The 23125-nt window shown below is 40.4% G+C and overlaps 1 protein-coding gene and 1 non-coding gene across 2 annotated transcripts in view; one reads left to right on the plus strand and one right to left on the minus strand.

Moving 5' to 3' along the window:
• Positions 1-23125, plus strand: part of LOC115502502 (zinc finger protein 420) — a 125249-nt gene that overhangs the window by 21867 nt on the left and 80257 nt on the right. Inside the window, exons 2-4 of the mRNA XM_032591444.2 lie at positions 18373-18440; positions 19787-19913; positions 20195-20290. Coding sequence (XP_032447335.2) covers positions 18432-18440; positions 19787-19913; positions 20195-20290 — 232 coding nt within the window. The 5' untranslated portion in view covers positions 18373-18431. The remainder of the gene's footprint in view (positions 1-18372; positions 18441-19786; positions 19914-20194; positions 20291-23125) is intronic.
• On the minus strand, positions 12826-12932 carry LOC115503623. Its single transcript, XR_003965457.1, has one exon. It is a non-coding gene; the product is annotated as a U6 spliceosomal RNA (small nuclear RNA).

Consider the following 23125-nt stretch of genomic DNA (forward strand, 5'->3'; position numbering starts at 1 on the left):
GTTTTATTTATTTCAAGGTGGGGGCAGAGAGAGGGAGAGAGAGAATCCTAAATAGGCTCCACGCTATCAGCACAACTTGATGATGGCTCGATCTCACAAATCGTGAGCTCATGACCTGAGCTGAAATCAAGAATTGGACACTTAGCTAACTGAGCCACCTAGGCATCCCTGCCTATTTTATAATTAGGTTGTTTGTGTTTTTTGGTGTTGAGTTGTGTAGGTTCTTTTTGGATATTAACTCCTTACAGGATATATTATTTGCAAATATCTTCTATGCAGTAGGTTGCCTTTTGGTTTTGTTGATGGTTTCCTTTGTTGTGCAAAAGCTTATTTTGGGATGCCTGGGTGGCTCAGTTGGTTACACATCTGACTCTTGATTTTGTCTCAGGTCATGATCTTACAAAGATCGAGTCCAGCTCAGAGCTGACAACAAGGTGCTTGCTTAGGATTCTCTCTCCCTCTCTCTCTGCCCCTCCCTGACTCATGCTCACACATGTCCTCTCTCTCTAAAAAAAAACAAACAAAAAAAAAACCCCAAAAAACCCCACATTCTTTTAAAACGCTTTTATCCCTTTGAATTATTGTCTTTTTATTCTTTGAGTAAATATCAGAACTGTGATTGCTGGATTGTAGAATAGTTCTATTTTTAACTTTATGAGGAACCTCCATATTGTCTTCCACAGTGGCTGCACCAGTTTGCATCCCCACCAACAGTGCACAAGGCTTTCTTTTCTCCACATCCTCACCAACGCCTGTTGTTTCTTGTCTTGCTGATTTTAGCCCTCCTGACAGGTATGAGGTGATATTGCATTGTAGTTTTGATTTGCGTTTTCCTGATGATGAGTGATGTTGAGCATTTTTGCATGTGTCTATTGGCCATCTGGATGTCTTCTTTGACGAAATGTCTGTTCATGTCTTCTACCCATTTTTTAATTGGGTTATTTTTTGAGGTGTTGAGTTGTATAGGTTCTTTATATATTTTGGACACTAACCCTTTATCAGATATGTCATTCGTAAATATCTTCTCCAATTCTGTAGGTTATCTTTTAGTTTTGTTGATTGTTTCCTTTCCTGTGCAGAAAGAAGCTTTTTATTTTGATGTAGTCCCAAGTTTATTTTTGCTTTTGTTTCCCTTGCCTCAGGAAATGTAGCTAGAAAAAAGTTGCTACAGTTATTAGTGTCAGAGAAATTACTGCCTGTGTTCTCTTCTAGGATTTTTATGGTTTTAGGTCTCACATTGAGGTCTTCAAGCCATTTTGAGTTTAGCTTTGTCTATGGTGTAAGAAAGTGGTCTTTCTTTTGCATGTGTAGCTGTCCAATTTCCCCAACACCATTGTTGAAGATACTGTCCTTTGCCCATTGGATATTCTTTCCTGCTTTGTCAAAGATTAATTGACCATATAGTTGGGGGGCTTTCTATTCTGTTCCATTGATCTATGTGTCTATTTCTGTGCCAGTAGCATACTGTTTTGATTACTTTGTAAGATAACTTGAAGTCCAGGATTATGATGCCTCCAGCTTTGCTTTTCTCTTGCAAGGTTGCTTTGACTATTCAGGGTCTTTTGTGTTCCCATACAAATTGTAGGATTGTTCTAGTTCTTTTTTTTTTTTAATTTTTAATTTTTTTCAATATATGAAATTTATTGTCAAATTGGTTTCCATACAACACCCAGTGCTCATCCCGAAAGGTGCCCTCCTCAATACCCATCACCACCCTCCCTTCCCTCCCAGCCCCCATCAACCCTCAGTTTGTTCTCAGTTTTTAAGAGTCTCTTATGCTTTGGCTCTCTCCCACTCTAACCTCTTTTTTTTTTTTTTTCCTTCCCCTCCCCCATGGGTTTCTGTTAAGTTTCTCAGGATCCACATAAGAGTGAAAACATATGGGATCTGTCTTCCTCTGTATGGCTTGTTTCACTTAGCCTAACACTCTCCAGTTCCATCCACGTTGCTAAAAAGGGCCATAATTCATTCTTTCTCATTGCCACATAGTACTCCATTGTGTATATAAACCACAGTTTCTTTATCCATTCATCAGTTGATGGACATTTAGGCTCCTTCCATAATTTGGCTATTGTTGAAAGTGCTGCTATAAACATTGGGGTGCACGTGCCCCTGTGCATCAGTACTCCTGTATCCCTTGGGTAAATTCCTAGCAGTGCTATTGCTGGGTCATAAGGTAGTTCTATTTTTCATTTTTTTTTTTTTGCCTCTGATTTTTTTTGTATATGGATATTTATTTTTTATTTTTTTAAATATATGAAATTTATTGTCAAGTTGGTTTCTATGCAACACCCAGTGCTCATCCCAAAAGATGCCCTCTTCAATACCCATCACCCACACTCCCACCCCCCATCAGCCCTCAGTTTGTTCTCATTTTTTAAGAGTCTCTTATGCTTTGGCTCTCTCCCACTCTAACCTCTCTTTTTGTTTATTTTTCCTTCCCCTCCCCCATGGGTTCCTGTTAAGTTTCTCAGGATCCACATAAGAGTGAAAGCATATGGTATCTGTCTTTCTCTGTATGGCTTATTTCACTTAGCATCACACTCTCCAGTTCCATCCATGTTGCTACAAAGGGCCGTATTTCATTCTTTCTCTTTGCCACATAGTACTCCATTGTGTATATAAACCACAGTTTCTTTATCCATTCATCAGTTGATGGACATTTAGGCTCTTTCCACAATTTGGCTATTGTTGAGAGTGCTGCTATAAGCATTGGGGTACAAGTGGCCCTATGCATCAGTACTCCTGTATCCCTTGGGTAAATTCCTAGCAGTGCTACTGCTGGGTCATAGGGTAGGTCTATTTTTAATGTTTTGAGGAACCTCCACACTGTTTTCCAGAGTGGCTGCACCAGTTTGCATTCCCACCAACAGTGCAAGAGGGTTCCCGTTTCTCCACATCCTCTCCTCCATCTATAGTCTCCTGATTTGTTCATTTTGGCCACTTTGACTGGCGTGAGGTGATACCTGAGTGTGGTTTTGATTTGTATTTCCCTGATGAGGAGCGACATTGAGCATCTTTTAATGTGCCTGTTGGCCATCCTGATGTCTTCTTTAGAGAAGTGTCTATTCATGTTTTCTGCCCATTTCTTCACTGGATTATTTGTTTTTCGGGTGTGGAGTTTGGTGAGCTCTTTATAGATTTTGTATACTAGCCCTTTGTCCGATATGTCATTTGCAAATATCTTTTCCCGTTCCGTTGGTTGCCTTTTAGTTTTGTTGGTTGTTTCCTTTGCTGTGCAGAAGCTTTTTATCTTCATGAGGTCCCAATAGTTCATTTTTGCTTTTGATTCCCTTGCCTTTAGGGATGTGTCAAGTAAGAAATTGCTACGGCTGAAGTCAGAGAGGTCTTTTCCTGTTTTCTCCTCTAGAGTTTTGATGGTTTCCTGTCTCACATTCAGGTCCTTTATCCATTTTGAGTTTATTTTTGTGAATGGTGTGAGAAAGTGGTCTAGTTCCAACCTTCTGCATGTTGCTGTCCAGTTCTCCCAGCACCATTTGTTAAAGAGGCTGTCTTTTTTCCATTGGATATTCTTTCCTGCTTTGTCAAAGATTAGTTGGCCATACTTTTTGTGGGTCTAGTTCTGGGGTTTCTATTCTATTCCATTGGTCTATGTGTCTGTTTTTGTGCCAGTACCATGCTGTCTTGATGATGACAGCTTTGTAGTAGAGGCTAAAGTCTGGGATTGTGATGCCTCCTGCTTTGGTCTTCTTCTTCAAAATTACTTCGGCTATTCAGGGCCTTTTATGGTTCCATATGAATTTTAGGATTGCTTGTTCTAGCTTCGAGAAGAATGCTGGTGCAATTTTGATTGGGATTGCATTGAATGTGTAGACAGCTTTGGGTAGTATTGACATTTTGACAATATTTATTCTTCCAACCCATGAGTACGGAATGTTTTTCCATTTCTTTATATCTTCTTCAATTTTCCTTCATAAGCTTTCTATAGTTTTCAGCATACGGATCTTTGACATCTTTGGTTAGATTTATTCCCAGGTATTTTATGCTTCTTGGTGCAATTGTGAATGGGATCAGTTACTTTATTTGTCTTTGTGTTGCCTCATTATTAGTGTATAAGAATGCAACTGATTTCTGTACATTGATTTTGTATCCTGCAACTTTGCTGAATTCATGTATCAGTTCTAGCAGACTTTTGGTGGCGCCTATCAGATTTTCCATGTATAATATCATGTCATCTGCAAAAAGTGAAAGCTTGACTTCATCTTTGCTAATTTTGATGCCTTTGATTTCCTTTTATTGTTTGATTGCTGATGCTAGCACTTCCTACACTGTGTTAAACAACAGTGGTGAGAGTGGACATCCCTGTCGTGTTCCTGATCTCAGGGACAAAGCTCTCAGTTTTTCCCCATTGAGGATGATGTTAGCTGTGGGCTTTTCATAAATGGCTTTTATGATGTTTAAGTATGTTCCTTCTGTCCCGACTTTCTCGAGGGTTTTTATTAAGAAAGCTTGCTGAATTTTGTCAAATGCTTTTTCTGCATCAATTGACAGGATCATGTGGTTCTTATGTTTTCTTTTATTAATGTGATGTATCACGTTGATTGATTTGCGAATGTTGAACCAGCCCTGCATCCCAGGAATGAATCCCACTTGATCATGGTGAGTAATTCTTTTTCTATGCTGTTGAATTCGATTTGCCAGTATCTTATTCAGAATGTTTGCATCCATATTCATCAGGGATATTGGCCTGTAGTTCTCTTTTTTTACTGGGTCTCTGTCTGGTTTAGGAATCAAAGTAATACTGGCTTCATAGAATGAGTCTGGAAGTTTTCCTTCCCTTTCTGTTTTTTCGAATATCTTGAGAAGGATAGGTATTATCTCTGCTTTAAACGTCTGGTAGAACTCCCCTGGGAAGCCATCTGGTCCTGGACTCTTATTTGTTGGGAGATTTTTGATAACTGTGTCAATTTCTTCACTGGTTATGGGTCTGTTAAAGCTTTCTATTTCCTCCTGATTGAGTTTTGGAAGTGTGTGGGTGTTTAGAAATTTGTCATTTCTTCCAGGTTGTCCAGTTTGTTGGCATATAATTTTTCATAGTATTCCCTGATAATTGCTTGTATTTCTGAGGGATTGGTCGTAATAATTCCATTTTCATTCATGATTTTATCTATTTGGGTCATCTCCCTTTTCTTTTTGAGAAGCCTGGCTAGAGGTGTATCAATTTTGTTTATTTTTTCAAAAAACCAACTTTTGGTTTCATTGATCAGCTCTACAGTTTTTTTAGATTCTATATTGTTTATTTCTGCTCTGATCTTTATTATTTCTCTTCTTCTGCTGAAGAAGAGATGGTGTCTTTGCTGTTCCTTTAGGTGTGCTGTTAGATTTTGTATTTGGGATTTTTCTTGTTTCTTGAGATAGGCCTGGATTGCAATGTATTTCCCTCTCAGGACTGCCTTTGCTGCATCCCAAAGAGTTTGGATTGTTATATTTTCATTTTCGTTTGTTTCCATATATTTTTTAATTTCTTCTCTAATTGCCTGGTTGACCCATTCATTCTTTTTTTTTTTTTTTAATTTTTTTTTCAGCGTTTATTTATTTTTGGGACAGAGAGAGACAGAGCATGAACGGGTGAGGGGCAGAGAGAGAGGGAGACACAGAATCGGAAACAGGCTCCAGGCTCTGAGCCATCAGCCCAGAGCCCGATGCGGGGCTCAAACTCACGGACCGCGAGATCGTGACCTGGCTGAAGTCGGACGCTTAACCGACTGCGCCACCCAGGCGCCCCACCATTCATTCTTTAGTAGGGTGTTCTTTAACCTCTATGGTTTTGGAGGTTTTCCAGACTTTTTCCTGTGGTTGATTTCAAGCTTCATAGCCTTGTGGTCTGAAAGTATGCATAGTATGATCTCAATTCTTGTATACTTATGAAGGGCTGTTTTGTGACCCAGTATGTGATCTATCTTGGAGAATCTCTCATGTGCACTCAAGATGAAAGTGTATTTTGTTGCTTTGGGATGCAGAGTTCTAAATATATCTGTCAAGTCCATCTGATCCAATGTATCATTCAGGGCCCTTGTTTCTTTATTGACCATGTGTCTAGATGATCTATCCATCGCTGTGAGTAGGGTATTAAGGTTCCCTGCAATTACCACATTCTTATCAATAAGGTTGCTTATGTATGTGAGTAATTGTTTTATATATTTGGGGGCTCCCGTATTCGGCGCATAGACATTTATAATTGTTAGCTCTTCCTGATGGATAAACCCTGTAATTATTATATAATGCCCTTCTCCATCTCTTGTTACAGCCTTTAATTTAAAGTCTAGTTTGTCTGATATAATTATGGCTACTCCAGCTTTCTTTTGAGTTCCAGTAGCATGATAAATAGTTCTCCATCCCCTCACTTTCAATCTGAAGGTGTCCTCAGGTCTAAAATGAGTCTTTTGGGGCGCCTGGGTGGCGCAGTTGGTTAAGCGTCTGACTTCAGCCAGGTCACGATCTCGCGGTCCGTGAGTTCGAGCCCCGCGTCGGGCTCTGGGCTGATGGCTCAGAGCCTGGAGCCTGTTTCCGATTCTGTGTCTCCCTCTCTCTCTGCCCCTCCCCCGTTCATGCTCTGTCTCTCTCTGTCCCAAAAATAAATAAAATTTGAAAAAAAAATTTAAAAAATAAAAATAAAAAAATAAAAAAATAAAATGAGTCTTTGTAGACAGCAAATAGATGGGTCTTGTTTTTTTTTAATCCATTCTGATACACTATGTGTTTGGTTGGCTCATTTAGTCCATTTACGTTCAGTGTTATTATAGAAAGATATGGGTTTAGAATCATTATGATGTCTGTAGGTTTCATGCTTGTAGCAATGTCTCTGGTACTTTGTTTCACAGGATCCCCCTTAGGATCTCTTGTAGGGCTGGTTTAGTGGTGACGAATTCCTTCAGTTTTTGTTTGTTTGGAAAGACCTTTATCTCTCCTTCTATTCTAAATGACAGACTTGCTGGATAAAGGATTCTCAGCTGCATATTTTTTCTGTTCATCACATTGAAGATTTCCTGTCATTCCTTTCTGGCCTGCCAAATTTCAGTAGAGAGATCGGTCACAAGTCTTATCGGTCTCCCTTTATATGTTAGAGCACGTTTATCCGTAGCTGCTTTCAGAATTTTCTCTTTATCCTTGTATTTTGCCAGTTTCACTATGATATGTCATGCAGAAGATCGATTCAAGTTATGTCTGATGGGAGTTCTCTGTGCCTCTTGGATTTCAATGCCTTTTTCCTTCCCCAGATCAGGGACGTTCTCAGTTATTATTTCTTCAGGTACACCTTCAGCACCTTTCCCTCTCTCTTCCTCCTCTGGAATACCAATTATGCGTAGATTATTTCTCTTTAGCGTATCACTTAGTTCTCTAATTTTCCCCTTATACTCCTGGATTTTTTTATCTCTCTTTTTCTCAGCTTCTTCTTTTTCCATAATTTTATCTTCTAGTTCACCTATTCTCTCCTCTGCCTCTTCAATCCGAGCTGTGGTCATCTCCTTTTTATTTTGCAGCTCATTGATAGCATTTTTTTAGCTCCTCCTGGCTGTTCCTTAGTCCCTTGATCTCTGTAGCAATATATTCTCTGATGTCCTCTATACTGGTTTCAAGCCTAGCAATTAATTTTATGACTATTATTCTAAATTCACTTTCTGTTATATTGTTTAAATCGTTTTTGATCAGTTCGTTAGCTGTCACTATTTCCTGGAGATTCTTTTGAGGGGAATTCTTCCGTTTAGTCATTTTGGATAGTCCCTGGAGTGGTGTGGAACTGCAGGGCACTTCCCCTGTGCTGTCTTGGATAACTTGCTTTGGTGGGCGAGGCCGCAGTCAGACCTGATGTCTGCCCCCAGCCCACTGCCGGTGCCACAGTCAGACTAGTGTGTACCTTCTCTTCCCCTCTCCTACGGGCGGGATTCACTGTGGGGTGGCGTGGCCCATCTGGGCTACTTGTACACTGCCAGGCTTGTGGTGCTGGGGATCTGGCGTATTAGCTGGTGTGGCTCAGCAAGGTGCACGGGGGCGGGAGGGGCAGGCTCAGCTCGCTTATCCTTCAGGTGATCTGCTTCGGGAGGGGCCCTGCGGCACCGGGAGGGAGTCAGACCTGCCGCTGGAGGGATGGATCCGCAGAAGCACAGCGTTGGGTGTTTGCGTGGTGCAAGCAAGTTCCCTGACAGGAACTGGTTCCCTTTGGGATTTTGGCTGGGGGATGGGCGAAGGAGATGGCGCTGGCGAGCGTCTTTGTTCCCCACCAAGCTGAGCTCTGTCATCTGGGGCTCAACAACTCTCCCTCCCATTGCCCTCCATCCCTGCCACTCTCTGAGCAGAGCTGTTAACTTATAACCTTCCAGATGTTAAGTCCCGCTTGCTGTCAGAACGTACTCCATCCGGCCCCTCCACTTTTGCAAGCCAGACTTGGGGGCTCTGCTTTTCCAGTGGGCTGTCCCTCCTACCTGGCTCCCTCCCGCCCGTCCGTGTAGTGCGCACCGCCTCTCCGCCCTTCCTACCCTCTTCGCTGGGCCTCTCATCTACGCTTGGCTCCAGAGAATCCGTTCTGCTAGTCTTCTGGTGGTTTTCTGGGTTATTTAGGCAGGTGTGGGTGGAATCTAAGTGATCAGCAGGACGCGGTGAGCCCATTGTCCTCCTCCGTCACCATCTTCCAGCCTGTCAAGTTCTAACACATTCTAAAAACAAAAACAAACAAGCTAGTTTTCGTTTTACTCCTCCCTCCAGGTTTTATGTATATGCTGTCATTTTTTATCTTTTTTATTCATAATTTTCTTGCATCTAATTATGATGGTTTCTTTTCCACTTAATAAAGTCTCTTTAACATTTCTTGCAAGGCTAGTTAAATGCTGAAGTGCTTTTGTTGCATCCACACGACTCCTGAAACAGAATGCTACGGGCACCAGAGATAGTCACAACAAAGTTTAATACAATGAGAGGCAAGGCCGACTGAATGGGACCAACGTTCTTGATAAGAGTGTGGCCCCAAACAGCCTGGGTACAGAATTTTTAAAGCCGATCACATCGTATTATCATTATCTGGGAACAGAACAGAGAAACAGTTCCCAGATGAGTTAGAAACAGTTCCCAGATGAATTAGAAACAGTTGCCAGATGAGTCAGAAACAGTTATGGAATGAGGTAATTATTTTAGACTTTCTGCGGCTAAGTCGCAACCAGTGGATCTCCTTGACCTTGTCTTTGATGCTCTTTTCTTTGAGCTTTTGTTTCCTTCATTGGTAAAGCCTGATTCACAAGAGTATGAAGCGTGATTTACAAGAGTAAAAACACGGCTGTTATCTTTTGACCTTCAGTGTCAGAACAAAGCTGTTATTTTTCAAGCTAAGCGTTAGCCCTACACTACAATTTAACCCTTACACTTTAACTTTTGTTTGTCAGGGAAACTTTTTTTTTTCCTTTTTCTTTCTTTATTTATTTTGAGAGCAAGAGGGAGACATGCACATGAGCAGGGGAAGGGCAGAGAGAGAGAGTCGTAGTCAGGCCCTGTGTGTTGTCTGTCAAAGCCCCACTGGGGGCTTGACCTCATGAACTGTGTGATCACGAATGGAGCTGAAATCAAGAGTCAAAGGCTTAACCAGCTGAGCTACCCAGGCACCCCATATCAGGGAAACTCTTTACCCCTCTTTCAAATCTGAATGATCACTTTGCCAGGCAGAGTATTCTTGGTTGTTCCTTTTTTCCTTTCAGCACTTTGAATATATGCTGCTATTCCCTTCTGGCCTGCAGAGTTTCTGCTGAAAAATCAGCTGATAGGTTTATTGGGTTTCCCTTGTTCATAACTTTCAGGTTCTCTTGATGCTTTTTAATTTTTTTTTAACATTTATTCATTTTTGAGAGACAGTGTATGAGTGGGGGAGGGGCAGAGAGAGAGGGAGAATCCGAAGCAGGCTCCATGGTCTGAGCTATCAGTTCAGAGCCCACTGCAGGGCTTGAACTCACAGACCATGAGATCATGACCTGAGCGGAAGTCAGACGCTTAACTGACTGAGCTACCCAGGTGCCTATTCTTGCTGCTTTTAAAATTCTCTTTATCAGTTGTCCCGGTGGCTTAGTTGGTTAAGCATCCGACTTTGGCTCAAGTCATCTCACGGTTTGTGAGTTTGAACCCTGTGTCAGGCTCTGTGCTGACAGCTCGGAACCTGGAATCTGCTTCAGATTCTCTGTCTCCCTCTCTCTCTGCCTCACCCTTGCTTGCACACATGCATATGCACGTTCTGTCTCTCTCTCTCAAAAATAAAAGTAAACAAACATTTAAAAAATTATCTCTTTATCTTTAACCTTTGACATTTTCATTATATGTCATGGTGTGGAGCTCCTTGGGTTCATCTTTTTTGGTTCTCTTTTTGGTTCTTGAACCTGAATGTCTGTTTCCTTCCTTGTGTTAGGGAAGTTTTCAGTTATTATTTCTTCAAATAAGCTTTCTCTCTTCTTCTGGGACCCCTATAATGTGAATGTTTGCTTGTTGTTATCCAAGAGATTCCTTAAACTTCCTCATTTTTCCCCCATTCTTTTTTTGCTGTTCAGTTGAGTGCTTTCTGTTAACCTGTCTTCCAGATTGCTGATAGATTCTTCTGCATCTGCCAATCTGTTGATTCCCTCTAGTATGTTTTTCATTTCACTTATTCTAATCTTCAACTCTGATTAGTTCCTATTTATATTTCCTGTCTTTTTATTGAAGATCTCACTGAGTTCTTCCACTCTTCTCTCCAGCCGGGTGAGCATCTTTTTGATCATTACTTTAAATTCTTTTTCAGGCATATTGTTTATCTCCAGTTCATTTAGTTCCTTGTATGAGGTTTTGTTTTGTTCTTTCTTTTGGAGCATATTCATCTATCTCCCCATGTTGCTTGACTTTCTGTGTTTGTTTCTATGGATTAGGCAGAACAGCTACTTAAACTTGAAGGAATGGTCTTGTGTATGGTTGTCCCCTTTATAGATTGTGTGTGCTTGGTGACTTTTGCTGGCTGGCTGGAATTGTGGCTTGCATGGGCTTGGGAGTCCCCTCCATGCAGTGAGCATTCTGGCTGAACAGCTAAGGCTGAAGTGGGTGCAGATCAGTGTGGTCCCCGGATGCTCCACACAGCTCTTGTCCAGGCAGGACAGTTAAGGCTAACGTGGGTGCAAGCTGGGGTGTCACAAGGCTCTCTGTGGGGAAGGTGTCCTGGCAGGGTGGCTAGAACTGAGGCAGGGTGCAGGCTGGAAGGTCCTGGGGCTTTCTGTGCAGCAGGCATTCTGGCAGAATAGCTAAAGCTGAAGTGGGTACAGGCTGGGTGGGGGTGGGTCTCAGGGTTCTAAGAACTGAGGGCACCCTGGCAGGACAGTTAAGGCTAAAGTGGGTGCAGCCAGATGTTCCCAGGGTTCTAAGCACTGAGGGCGTCCTGGCAGGTCAACTAAAACTGAAATGGGTTCAGGCTAGTAAATCCCAGTGTGCTCTGGGCTGGGGGTGCCCTGGTGGGGCAGCTGGAGCTGAGACAGTGTGTGGGCTGGGAGGTCCCTGGGCTCTGTGCAGAGGGTATACTGGCAGGATAGCTGAAGCTGATGTGGCTGTAAACCAGGGTGTTCCAGGAATCTGTACAGACTGTGCCCCAGAGGGGTAGCTGGAGTTAAGGCAAGTCATGGCCCAATGGGTCCTTGGGCTTTCCATGCAAAATGTGTCCTGGTAGAACAGTTGAAGCTGACGTGGCCACAAGTTGGAGTGTCCCAGGGTTCTCCATACTAAGGACAACCTGGCAGGATAACTGAACCTGAATTAGGTGCAAGCTAGGGTGTCTCACTGTATGCAGTACAGGGTTTGCCCTGGCACAGTGGTGGGAACCAATGCAGGCATGGGCCAGGAGTTCCCAGGGTACACTATGCAGGGGGCACCCTGGCAGGTTGGCTGAATCTAAAGTGAACTCAGGTAGGAGTTTCCAGAGCTCTCTGCCCTGGGGATGCTGTAGGTAAGCCATCTGAGGCAAAAGTGGTGTGGGCCTGCAGTGTTCTGGGGTACTTTGTGCCTGTGTCACCTTGGCATGAAGGCTGGAGCTGTAGGGAGCACTAACTGGTGTCCTAGTGTGCATTACTCTGTGGCCACCTTGGTGGAATGGCTGGGGCCGGTGTGGGCTAGGGACCTAGGGCTTACTGAGGTGGCAGGCAGGTAGGGCACTTAGACTGTCCATTAGTTCCTCCCACGTGGGGACAGTTCCAGCAGCATCCTTGCCTTTTGGCAGAATTTTAAGGCTGGACTTTTTATTTGCTAGTTCTTTTAAACCAGGCTTTTTTCCCCCTGTGCCCCAGTACAACTGGGGCTGGTGTGAACTAGGGCACCCAGGGCTCACTGAAGGAGGCTGGCTGTGGTGTTTGGACCCTCCTCCAGTTTTTCAAGGTGCGTAGGGGAGTGTAAACCCTATTGCTTTCCAGTCCCTTTGACCCAGAGAGAGTTCCAGAAGATTTTCTACCATTTGTTGGTGTTCTGGGGCTTGCTTTTATAAAGTAGTTACTCTTTTATTTTTATTTTATTATTATTATTATTTTTTTAAGTTTATTTATTTTTGAGAGAGAGAGAGACGGAATGTAAGCAGGGGAGGGGCAGAGAGAGGGAGACACAGAATCCAAAGCAGGCTCCAGGCTCTGAACTTCCAGCACAGAGCCCAATGCGGGGCTTGAACTCACAAGCCGCAAGATCACGACCTGAGCCGAAATCGGACGCTCAACCGACTGAGCCACGCAGGTGCCCCATTACTCTTTTATTTTTTATTATTTTTTTTTCACAGTGACCAGATGGCATTTATTAATGTAGCTCTTGTTTCTCACTGCAGTAAATTTAGTAGAGGAAACAAGACTAAAAATATGGAAACTTCACATCATCCTTGTGTGGGGGCCATTTGAATCTTCTCTATATCATTCCAATTTTAGTATATGTGCTGCCAAAACAAGTACAGCATTTCTCTTAAACTGCAGTTGGATTATCCTGTGCGCAAGGTCAGATGAATCTGTTCCCTGGCCCTTCAGTGTTATCCCTTCCCACTGCAGTTCACAGCATCAGGGGTGGGGGTTCCCTTGGTCACCATGTCTCTATCTATCTTATTCTCTTGTGCTATTCTCCCTGTATTTTGTTGTACAGAATCTGTTTAGTTGTTTCTCAGGTCTTCTTCAGGAGGAATTGCTCTATGATAGGTGTAATTGGGTGTATTCTGTGGAAGGGATGAGTTCAGGGTCTTCTTCCTACCTTGCCATCTTGGACTGGAACCCCTAACTGTGGTTTCTTGACAGTGTCAAGGATAAAACTGCCCTGTTTTACTAGTAATTTTCAGTAATTTAACCCAGGTGTCAGGGTTTTACACTATGTGTGGGACACAGAGTCCTCATCCTCAATGGGGAAAAACTGAGAGCTTTTCCTCTATGGTCATGAACAAGGTAGGGATGTCCACTCTCACTACTGTTATTTAACATAGTACTGGAAGTCCTAACCCCAGAAATCAGACAACAAAAGGAAATAAAAGGTACCCATATCAGCAAGGAAGAAGTAATACCTTCCCTATTTGCAGATGACATGATACTCTATGTAGAACACCCAAAAGATTCCACACACAAAAAATTGCTAGAACTGTTATACGAATTCAGCAAAGTTGCAGGATACAAAATCAATGTACAGAAATCTGTTGCATTTTCATACCAATAATGAAGTAGCAGAGAGAGATATCATTAAATTGATCCAATTTATAATTGGACCAAAACCCATAAGATACCTAGGAATAAACCTAAACGAAGTAAATGGTCTATACTCTGAAAACTATAGAACACTGGTGAAAGAAATTGAAGATGATGCAAAGAAATGGAAAAACATGCCATATTCATGTATTGGAAGAACAAATATTGTTAAAATCACCATAATACCCAAAGCAATCTACACCTTTAATGCAATCCCTATTAAAATATCACCAGCATTTTTCACAGAGCTAGAACAAACAATCCTAAAATTTGTGTGGAACCACAAAAGATCCCAAATAGCCAAAGCAATCTTGAAAAAGAAAAGCAAATCTGGAGGCATCACAACTCAAGACTTCAAATTATATTACAGGGGTGCCTGGGTGGCTCAGTCAATTAAGTGTCTGACTCTTGAATGTGAGTTCAAGCCCTGCATCAGGCTCTGCACTGACAGTGTGGAGCCTGCTTGGGATTCTCCTCTCCCTCTTTCTCTCTCTCTCTCTGTCTGCCTCTCCCCTACTCATGCTCATGTGTGCTCTCTTTGTTGCTCACTCTGTTGCTCACTCTGTCTTAAATAAATAAACTAAGAAAACCCTATCACTAAGCTGTAGTGATCAAGATATTGGCACAAAAACAGACACATAGATCAATGGAACAGAGTAGAAAAACCAGAAATGAACACGCAACTATATGGTCAATTAACCTTTAACAAAGCAAGAAAGAATATCCAATGGAAAAAAGTCTCTTCACCAGATGGTTTTGGAAAAACTGGATGCCAACATGCAGAAGAATGAAACCAGACCACTTTTTATACCATACACAAAAATAAATTCAAGTGGATGGAAGACATAAATGTGGAACAGGAAAGCATCAAAATCCTGGAGGAGAATACAGGCAGTAACCTCTTTGATGTTGGCCATGGCAACTTCTTACTTAGATATGTCTCCTGAGCCAAGGGAAACAAAAATAAACTATCGGGACTTCATCAAAATAAGAAGCTTCTACACAGTGAAGGAAACAATTAACAAAATTGAAAGGCAAGCTTAGGAATGGGAGATGATACTTATAAATGACATATTTGATAAAGGTTTAGTATCCAAAATCCATGAAGAACTTATCAAACTCAACACCACCCCCCAAAAAAAAGTCCTGTTAAGAAATGGGCAGAAGACATGAATAGACGTTTTTCCAAAGAAGAGATACAAATGGCTAGCAGACACGTGTAAAGGTGCTCAACATCATTGATCATTAAGGAAATACAAACCTGAAGTATAATGAGATATCACCTCACATCTGTCATAATGGCTAAAGTCAACAACACAGGAAACAACAGGTGTTGGCGAGGATGCAGAGAAAGGGGAACTGTCGTTGGTGAGAATGCAAACTGGTGCAGCCACTCTGGAAAACAGTGTAGAGGTTCCTCAAAAAGGTAAAATAGAACTACCCTACCATCATCCAGCAGTACACTACTAGATATTTACTCAAAGTATAGAAAAATACTGATTCGAAGGGATGCATGCATCCTAATGTTTATAGCAGCATTATCAACGTTAACCAAATTATGGAAAGAGCCCAAATGACTATTCACTGATGAATGGATAAAGAAGTGGTGTATGTATACAATGGAATATTACTCAGCCATAAAAAAGAATGGGATGTTTCCTTTTGCAACAACATGGATGCAGCTAGAATGTATCATACTAAGTGAAATAAGTCTGAGAAAGACAAATACCATATGATTTGACTTATATGTGGAATTTAAGAAAACAGATGAACATAGGGTATAAAAGAAAAAAGGCTAATCAGAAAACAGACTGTTAACAATAGAGAACAAACTGAGGGTTACTATAGGGGTGGTAGATTGGGGGATGGGTAAATGGGTGATGGGTGTTTTGGGCACTTGTTGTGATGCACACCGGCTGTTGTATATAAGTTATGAATGACTGAATTCTGTATCTGAAACTGATACTACCCTGTGTGTTACCTAACTGGAATTTAAATAAAAGCTTAAAAAGAAAACAAGCTAAAACCTTAAAACTCTTAGAAGAAAACAAAGAGATCTCTGTTGCTTAGGGTAGACAATGGTTTCTTTCATGTGACACCAAAAGCACAAACAACCAAAGGAGAAAAAAATAACATAAATTGGACTTAATCAAAGTTAAAAACTTTTGATCATCAAAAGACACCATGAAATAAGTGAAAATATAGCCCACAAAAGGTGCCCAAAATGTGCACATTATATGTTCATTAAAACATTGTATCTTAAAATATATGAGAAATTATTACAGAGCAACAATAAAAAGACAATCAGATTTTTTAAATGAGCATAGAATTTGAATACATATTTTTCTGAAGAAGGAATAGAAATGGTCAATATACACATAAAGGTGTTCATTATCATTCGGGAAATGCAAATCAAAATCAAAATGACATACTGTTTCAAATTCATAAGAATGGCTATAACCTCAAATGGTGGTGATGATGTGGAAAAATTGGAACCTTGACATATTTTTGTCAGAATCGAAAGATGATGTAGTTGTTTTGGAACAGAGTTTAGCAGTTCCTGAAGATGTTAAACATAGAGTTACCAGTTACAATATGACCCAGCAAATCCACTCCTAAGTGTATATATCTAAGAGAAATGAAATGTGTTCCACACAGAAACATGTACCTGAATGTTCTTAATAGCATTATTTATAGTAACAAAAGTGAAAACAATGCAATGTCCATCACCTAATGAATGGGGAAAAAAGATGTTGTATCCATACAACGGAATGTTTGGCAATATACAGGTATGAAGTACCCATCCATGCTAAACATAGATGAACCTTGAAACATTATACTATGTATAATATGAAAGAAGCCAGCCAGAATAGACCACATATTATATAATTTAATTTATACAAAATGTCTATCTAGAATAGGCAATTTTATAGACAGAATAGATTAGTTGTTGTCAGGGTCTGGGGAAATGAGAATGGAAGTAATTGCTAATGCATATGGGTTTTGTTTTTGGATAATGAAATACTCTAAAATTAGATAGTGGTAATGATTGCACACCTCTGTGAATATAATAAAAACCTATAGCTTGTATTTTTAAAAGGATGAATTTATGGGGCACCTGGATGGCTCATTCAGTTAAGTGTCCAACTCTTGATTTCAACTCAGGTCATGATCTCACAGTTAGTGGGTTCGAGCATGCTGTCAGAGCAGAGCCTGCTTGGCAATCTCTCTCCTTCTCTCTGCCCCTTTCCCACTTGCTCTCTCTCAAAACAAATAAAATTTTTAAAAAAAGGGATGAGTTTATGAAATGTGAATTATATATCAATAAAGCTGTTAGAAAAAGAAACGAATACAAGAAAAATGTTAGACATAATAGGGGTGGAGAATGGTTGTAGTGGTGGTTAAATTCACAGACCTGTTTGCTGATCAATTAAGTGTTAATGTGTATAAGGCATTGAGCACATACTTTGCACTTGATGAAATTATTTGCTGTACAGGTACTTTTTCAAACCATCTTTAGTCTGACATTGGGAGACAGGATGATGTTAGGCAGGATAACAGAGAGCTGCTGCCTCCAGAATTCCTGAGTTCAGCTAAGGCCATGATTCCATGCAACAGGCTGTTGTTTTCTGCTAGAGAATGCTTTGGATTTGTTCCTTGGTTACTGGGTGAGGGTAATGTCACTTTCTGTGGCCTGGATGAAACCTATGCTTTGGATTCAGAATGCTTCTTGCACATGAATGTGAGAATGCGCCAGGGAAGCACCTGAGGTATTTCGTGTGTTGAGACCTGGGGGGAAGAGGCAGATCTTAGTCGTGGAAAGTGTTTTTTCAAGGAATTGGCCTACAAAGATACAGACCATTTCCAGGCCTGAGGGCCCCATCAGTGTCCTTCAGGTGGGTACTACTTAGATAAATTTGCATCAGGGTTCCCTAGGCTGTAAAAGATGAGCCATTCAGGCCATGTCAGAGAACCTTAACAACATCATGGGGATTGGATACTGCTTTAGCATAATTTAATTCTTCTACATTTCTGTTATCTGGAATTAGGGAAGGGATGAGATTGTTTAAACTTCTGAAGATCTTTTTATGGAAAGAGCCTAAATGTCCATCAACTGATGAATGGATAAAGAAATTGTGGTTTATATACACAGTGGAATACTACGTGGCAATGAGAAAGAATGAAATATGGCCTCTTATATCAACGTGGATGGAACTGGAGAGTGTTAGGCTAAGTGAAATAAGTCATACGGAGAAAGACAGATACCATATGTTTTCACTCTTATGTGGATCCTGAGAAACTTAACAGAAGACCATGGGGGAGAGGAAGAAAAAAAAAAAGGTTAGAGAAGGAGGGAGCCAAAACATAAAAGACTCTTAAAAACTGAGAACAAACTGAGGGTTGATGGGGAGTGGGATGCAGGGGAGGGTGGGTGATGGGTATTGAGGAGGGCACCTGTTGGGATGAGCACTGGGTGTTGCATGGAAACCAATTTGACAATAAATTTCATATTTATAAAAAAACAAAAAAACTTCTGAAGATCCTCTCAGTATATAAGTTGGGGTGTGGAAGGGACCAGGTGCCATGAAAAGGGGAAGAAATACTTCACTTAGTCATTTAGAAGTAGGCCTCTTTTCATGGTTTCCTTTCCCCTCCCCTATCTTCTCAGGACTGCACTTCTCCGTGAGAAGAAGCCAGAGGAGGACTCATAAATTGAAATTCTAAGCCATGCCTTGTGTGAGTTCATGTTTCTTCTTCCCCTTTATATCAAACAATCACTGTTTTTTGGGATATGAATATTCAGTATCCTTATCTCCAGACTTTCTGCTTTACTGAGTGCTCTCCTGCTCACTCCCCTTCTAGTGAATGATGAGAATGGGTCCCAGGTGTTTCTCAATTGCCCCTCACTTCTCTAACAATATTTTAGGGATACATTTGCAAATCAGGAAATGTATTTGAGGAAAGCATAGAACCTCTCCAGTCAGGATGTGGTTTGATGAGATGGTACTACACATGAAAAATTTGGTCTTTCTCATTGACCTGAATGTTCTTATTGATTAAGACGGAAATTGGTGTTAGTCTCAGAATGTGGTGAGTTCTAATCTGTGATTTTAAGATTGGTAATGTGATCAAATGTAGGATTGAGGACAGAGAGAGAATTGTGTAAGGGAATACCTCAGTGATTAATACCATTGACAGGGTCCATTTTGAATTAAATAGTATGTAGAAGGCAAGGGCCACATCTGTGTGAGTGTAGCTCATCTTTCATTAGCTTTCTGTTGCTCATAATAAGCAGAAGTGTACAGTGAGCAATGATAAGTGGTAAATATGATCAGCCAGATGATTAAATGATTGAGAATTTCAGAAACAGAGCTGTGAAGATCATTAGAGGAGGAGTGCAAACTACCGCAAAATATGAAAATGATGACAATCTTAATATGGAATATTACATAGTCTAAAAATGTTATCTATGAAAGGATTTTCCAGGGCTAGGAAGAAAGAATATTATTACGAAATTATTCTGAAACTTGACTTGGAAAGAAATTCTGAAATTATATGTAAATCTTATTTTCTAAGGTAAACATTTTAAAAGACATTTTGGAATGTGCCCATCAGGTTTATTTTTCTTTTCTCTTCCTCCTCCTCTCCTTCCAGCCCTTTTTCCCTCTCTTCTTTTCTTTCTGTTTTCATTCTTTAAAGGGAAAGGAGAGGAAGGAACTTTGAGTTTATTTGAGGATTTGCATGTGTTATGTGCTAGCATACATTATTCTATTTATTCAGAAAACTGTACTTACCTGGGTTTTGTTCATTCCCATTGCTATTCCCAAGAGGCTATGAATAAGAGTAAGTAATAGGAATGTTCAGAATTGTTTAAATACTCTGTATTTCACACTCACTTCCTTTCTATTACTTACCCACACTGAAAGCTTCCAACTGTAATATATTTGCTCACTGTTTTGGCCCCTTTATGTGATACTTTTCTCTTCCTCTCATTACTTGTGTGTGTGTGTGTGTGTTCCTCTCAATTACTTCTAAAAAAACTTTCTTTATTTTGCCATTAACACTTGGACTTGTCATTTCAGAGGTTGGTGTTGTTCAAGGATGTGGCCATAGACTTCTCTCAGGAGGAGTGGGAATGCCTGGACTTGGAACAGAAGGATTTGTACAGAGATGTGATGTTGGAAAACTATAACAATCTGGTCTCACTGGGTAAGTTTGGTCCCAATAATTCAAATTCAATCTTTGTGAAATTCAGGAAATGTCTTAAGTACCTAGATGAATTTCAGATCCCTGTTGCCAACTAAGTAATTTATTGCTTATAGACTTTAAAATGGACAGCTCCATTGAGTACCTTAATCATCTCTATTCTTCAGATAATCCTCCTGTGAATCTTTCTGTATTCTTCAGACGTTCTTCCTTTATGAACAAGGGTTCAATTTTATTTTGGATGAGCAGAGTATAACCATATCTATTTCCATTCTTATAAGCAGGATTTTCCATTTCTAAGACAGATGTACTTTCCTTATTGAAACAAGGGAAAGAGCCCTGGAAGGTTGTACAGGATGTGACAAGAAGTCAGAGTTCAGGTGAGTAAGAGATGGTCAAACAAGGGGAGGCCATTGTGGAGAACAGTCAAATCGCTTAATTCATTGGCTACAACTTTGAGATATTAGCTGAACAGTTCTCCTCAAAGATCAAACCAAGGCATGTGGAGTAAAAGCTTGAACGCTGGAAGGTAAAACTGTTTTAGCATCAGTTACCAAAGGAAACCCCTTTTTTACCCGAATTACCACTTCCTTGCTTTTCTTTCATATTCACCTATATTTTCAAACAGGGAAAAGCCTTCCTTCTTCTCCTGTGATAACAATTTTACCTGTATTTTTGATCCAGTGAAACCTGTATGAGCCTTTATCTAACAAATATTTTTTTTTTTAAATACCCTCTATGGTCTAAGTTTTGAGTGAACAAGAAAAACTCCCTATCCCCATCCCTAGGAAAGATCTGTTCTTTCCTAGCAGAAGAGATAGTTACAAATAATAATGTAGAAGGAAGGAGTGATAAGTGTTATGAAGTAAAACAAAAAGCAGAGGAGAATAATGGTGTAATGGGAGGAGGTGTTTTATAGAGGGTGGTCAGGGATGGCCCTCTGAGATGCTGACATTTGAGGAGAGAAATGACTAAAGTGCTGGAGTAAGTCGTGCAAATTCTGAGAGAAGAGTGTGTAAGGCAGAGAGACTAGCAATTGCAAAGGAACTGAGGTAGGAATGAGTTTGATGCTTTTAAGGATCAGCAGATAAACAGGTGTGGCTGGGATGAGTGAGGGAGCATAAACATTGAAAATGAGCTGAGAGAGGAGGTGGGGCTGGGTCATGCAGGGACTTGTATGCCATGATGGAGAATTGGGATTATGTTGAAAGTACGATAAGAATTATTTCGAGCAGGGGAGTTATGTGACTGAACTTGTTATTTTCAAAGACTACTCTGGATACTGTATAGAAAATAAAATGGGAGCAAGAGTGAAGCAGGAAGACCAGTTGGAAAGCCATTTTTAGTCCACATTAGAAATTATGGTGGTTTAGATGAGGGCAGTAGCTTATAAGTAAAGGTGACATGAAAGAGATTCAGATCAGATTTTTAAAAATTTTTTCTTTAATGTTCATTCATTTTTGAGAGAGAGAGAGAGAGAGAGAGCGAGTTAGCTGAGAGGGGCAGAGAAAGAGGGAGACACAGAATCGGAAGGAGGCTCCAGGCTCTGAGCTGTGAGTGCAGAGCTGACATGGGGCTTGAACCCAAGAACTGCAACATCATGACCTGAGCCAAAGTCGGACGCTTAACCGACTGGGCCACCCAGGCACCCCAGATTCTGATCAGATTTTAAAGGTAGTACCTCTTGCTAATTAATTGGAAGTGGTATATGATGAAAGAGAAATCCAGAATAACTTCTTAGATTTATGCCTGAGCAACTGAATATCTTTTTCTTTGTTAGGAAAGACAGGTATTCAAGAGTTCTGTTTTGTTCATGATACTTTAGGGATATCTATTAGAAATCGGAAGAAATCAAGAAATGACCTGGAAAGAAATAATATACATATAAATAGAATATAAAACTTAGGAGAAATAATTTATGAAGTTATATAATAGTTAAAAAAGAGAAAAACCCTAATCCACTCTGTATTTTAGTTAGAAAGAAGGGGAAGATTCTGCAAAGGAGACTGAGAAGGAATAGCTAGTGAGCTAATAGGAAAATAAAGAAAATGTAGTATCTCAGAAGCCAAGTGGAAAAAGGTATTTACGAAAGGGCAGCATCTTTCATATCAGGGAACATGAGTAAGTTGAGGACTCAGAATTGATCACTGGATTTGGTAATGAGGGAAAAGAAAGCTGTAGATTGGTTCAGATAGAAGGGAAGGGAAATGGGAGGGAATTTAGTATACGGAATGATTGGAAGAACTGGAATCACTTAGACCACGGTTTTAATGCCAGCTTTTGTCTTAAGCACATTACTTTACCAGACTGATAAGACTGTTGAGAAGATTTGGAATACTGAATACAATTACATTATACTAAGTTCTCAATAAGAGATCATTTTTATGGAAGGAAAATTAGGAGAAATGAAAAAACTACACTGCTGCATTTTGAAGTGCAGACAGAAGATTTCAAAGTAGAAGCTTGTGAATAGCTCCAGTCAGAAGGCTAGAAAACATTCTAGGGGCTACTCTATGTTGTGACTACCGTACAATCAAGTTTTTCCTGAAGATTTCTTCTAACTAAATATCTCTTGATTCTGTGTGCTCTCACAATATCCACTAGCAACACTTTAAACCTATAGTGTCTCTAATTTGGGGTATTGCACTACCCTTCTAAATGGTTTTGACACAAGAGAGTAATGTTTTTAAAAAATATAAATCAGATCACATAACAATAAAATCAAAACTAGAAAGCCCTACCTAGTCTAGCTTCTGAAAGGTTTTACAGCCCTTCCTTAGCTACCTGTCCCCTTTCTCATTAGACTCCAGCCACAGTAGCCTTCATTCATTATCTCAGATACATCTAGTATCTATGTATCTAGTGTCTGTGCTCTACCTCTTTACATCACTCACTCTGCTCACCTAACTCCTATGCTTCTTTAGAGCTCAACCGATATATCATTATATCCTGAGAATTCTTTCCTGACCTCATTCTCAGTAATGATCTTTCAGATTTTCTTACGGTAATTTCCAAGCTATAATTCTATAATATAGTAATCCTAGTAAGATCATAACTTTTTGGCTGCAACACCATACATTGTTGTCTGTAAAGGAGATCTGCAGAGCTCTATGTGCCTCTGACTTAAGTGAACCTTCAAAATTTCATGTGCTCTTCTGGGTGTTGTATGGAAACCAATTTGACAATAAATTTCATATTAAAAAAAATCTCATGTG

The sequence above is a fragment of the Lynx canadensis genome, chromosome E2 (genome assembly GCF_007474595.2).
Source record: "Lynx canadensis isolate LIC74 chromosome E2, mLynCan4.pri.v2, whole genome shotgun sequence".
NCBI classification, from domain to species: Eukaryota; Metazoa; Chordata; class Mammalia; order Carnivora; family Felidae; genus Lynx; species Lynx canadensis.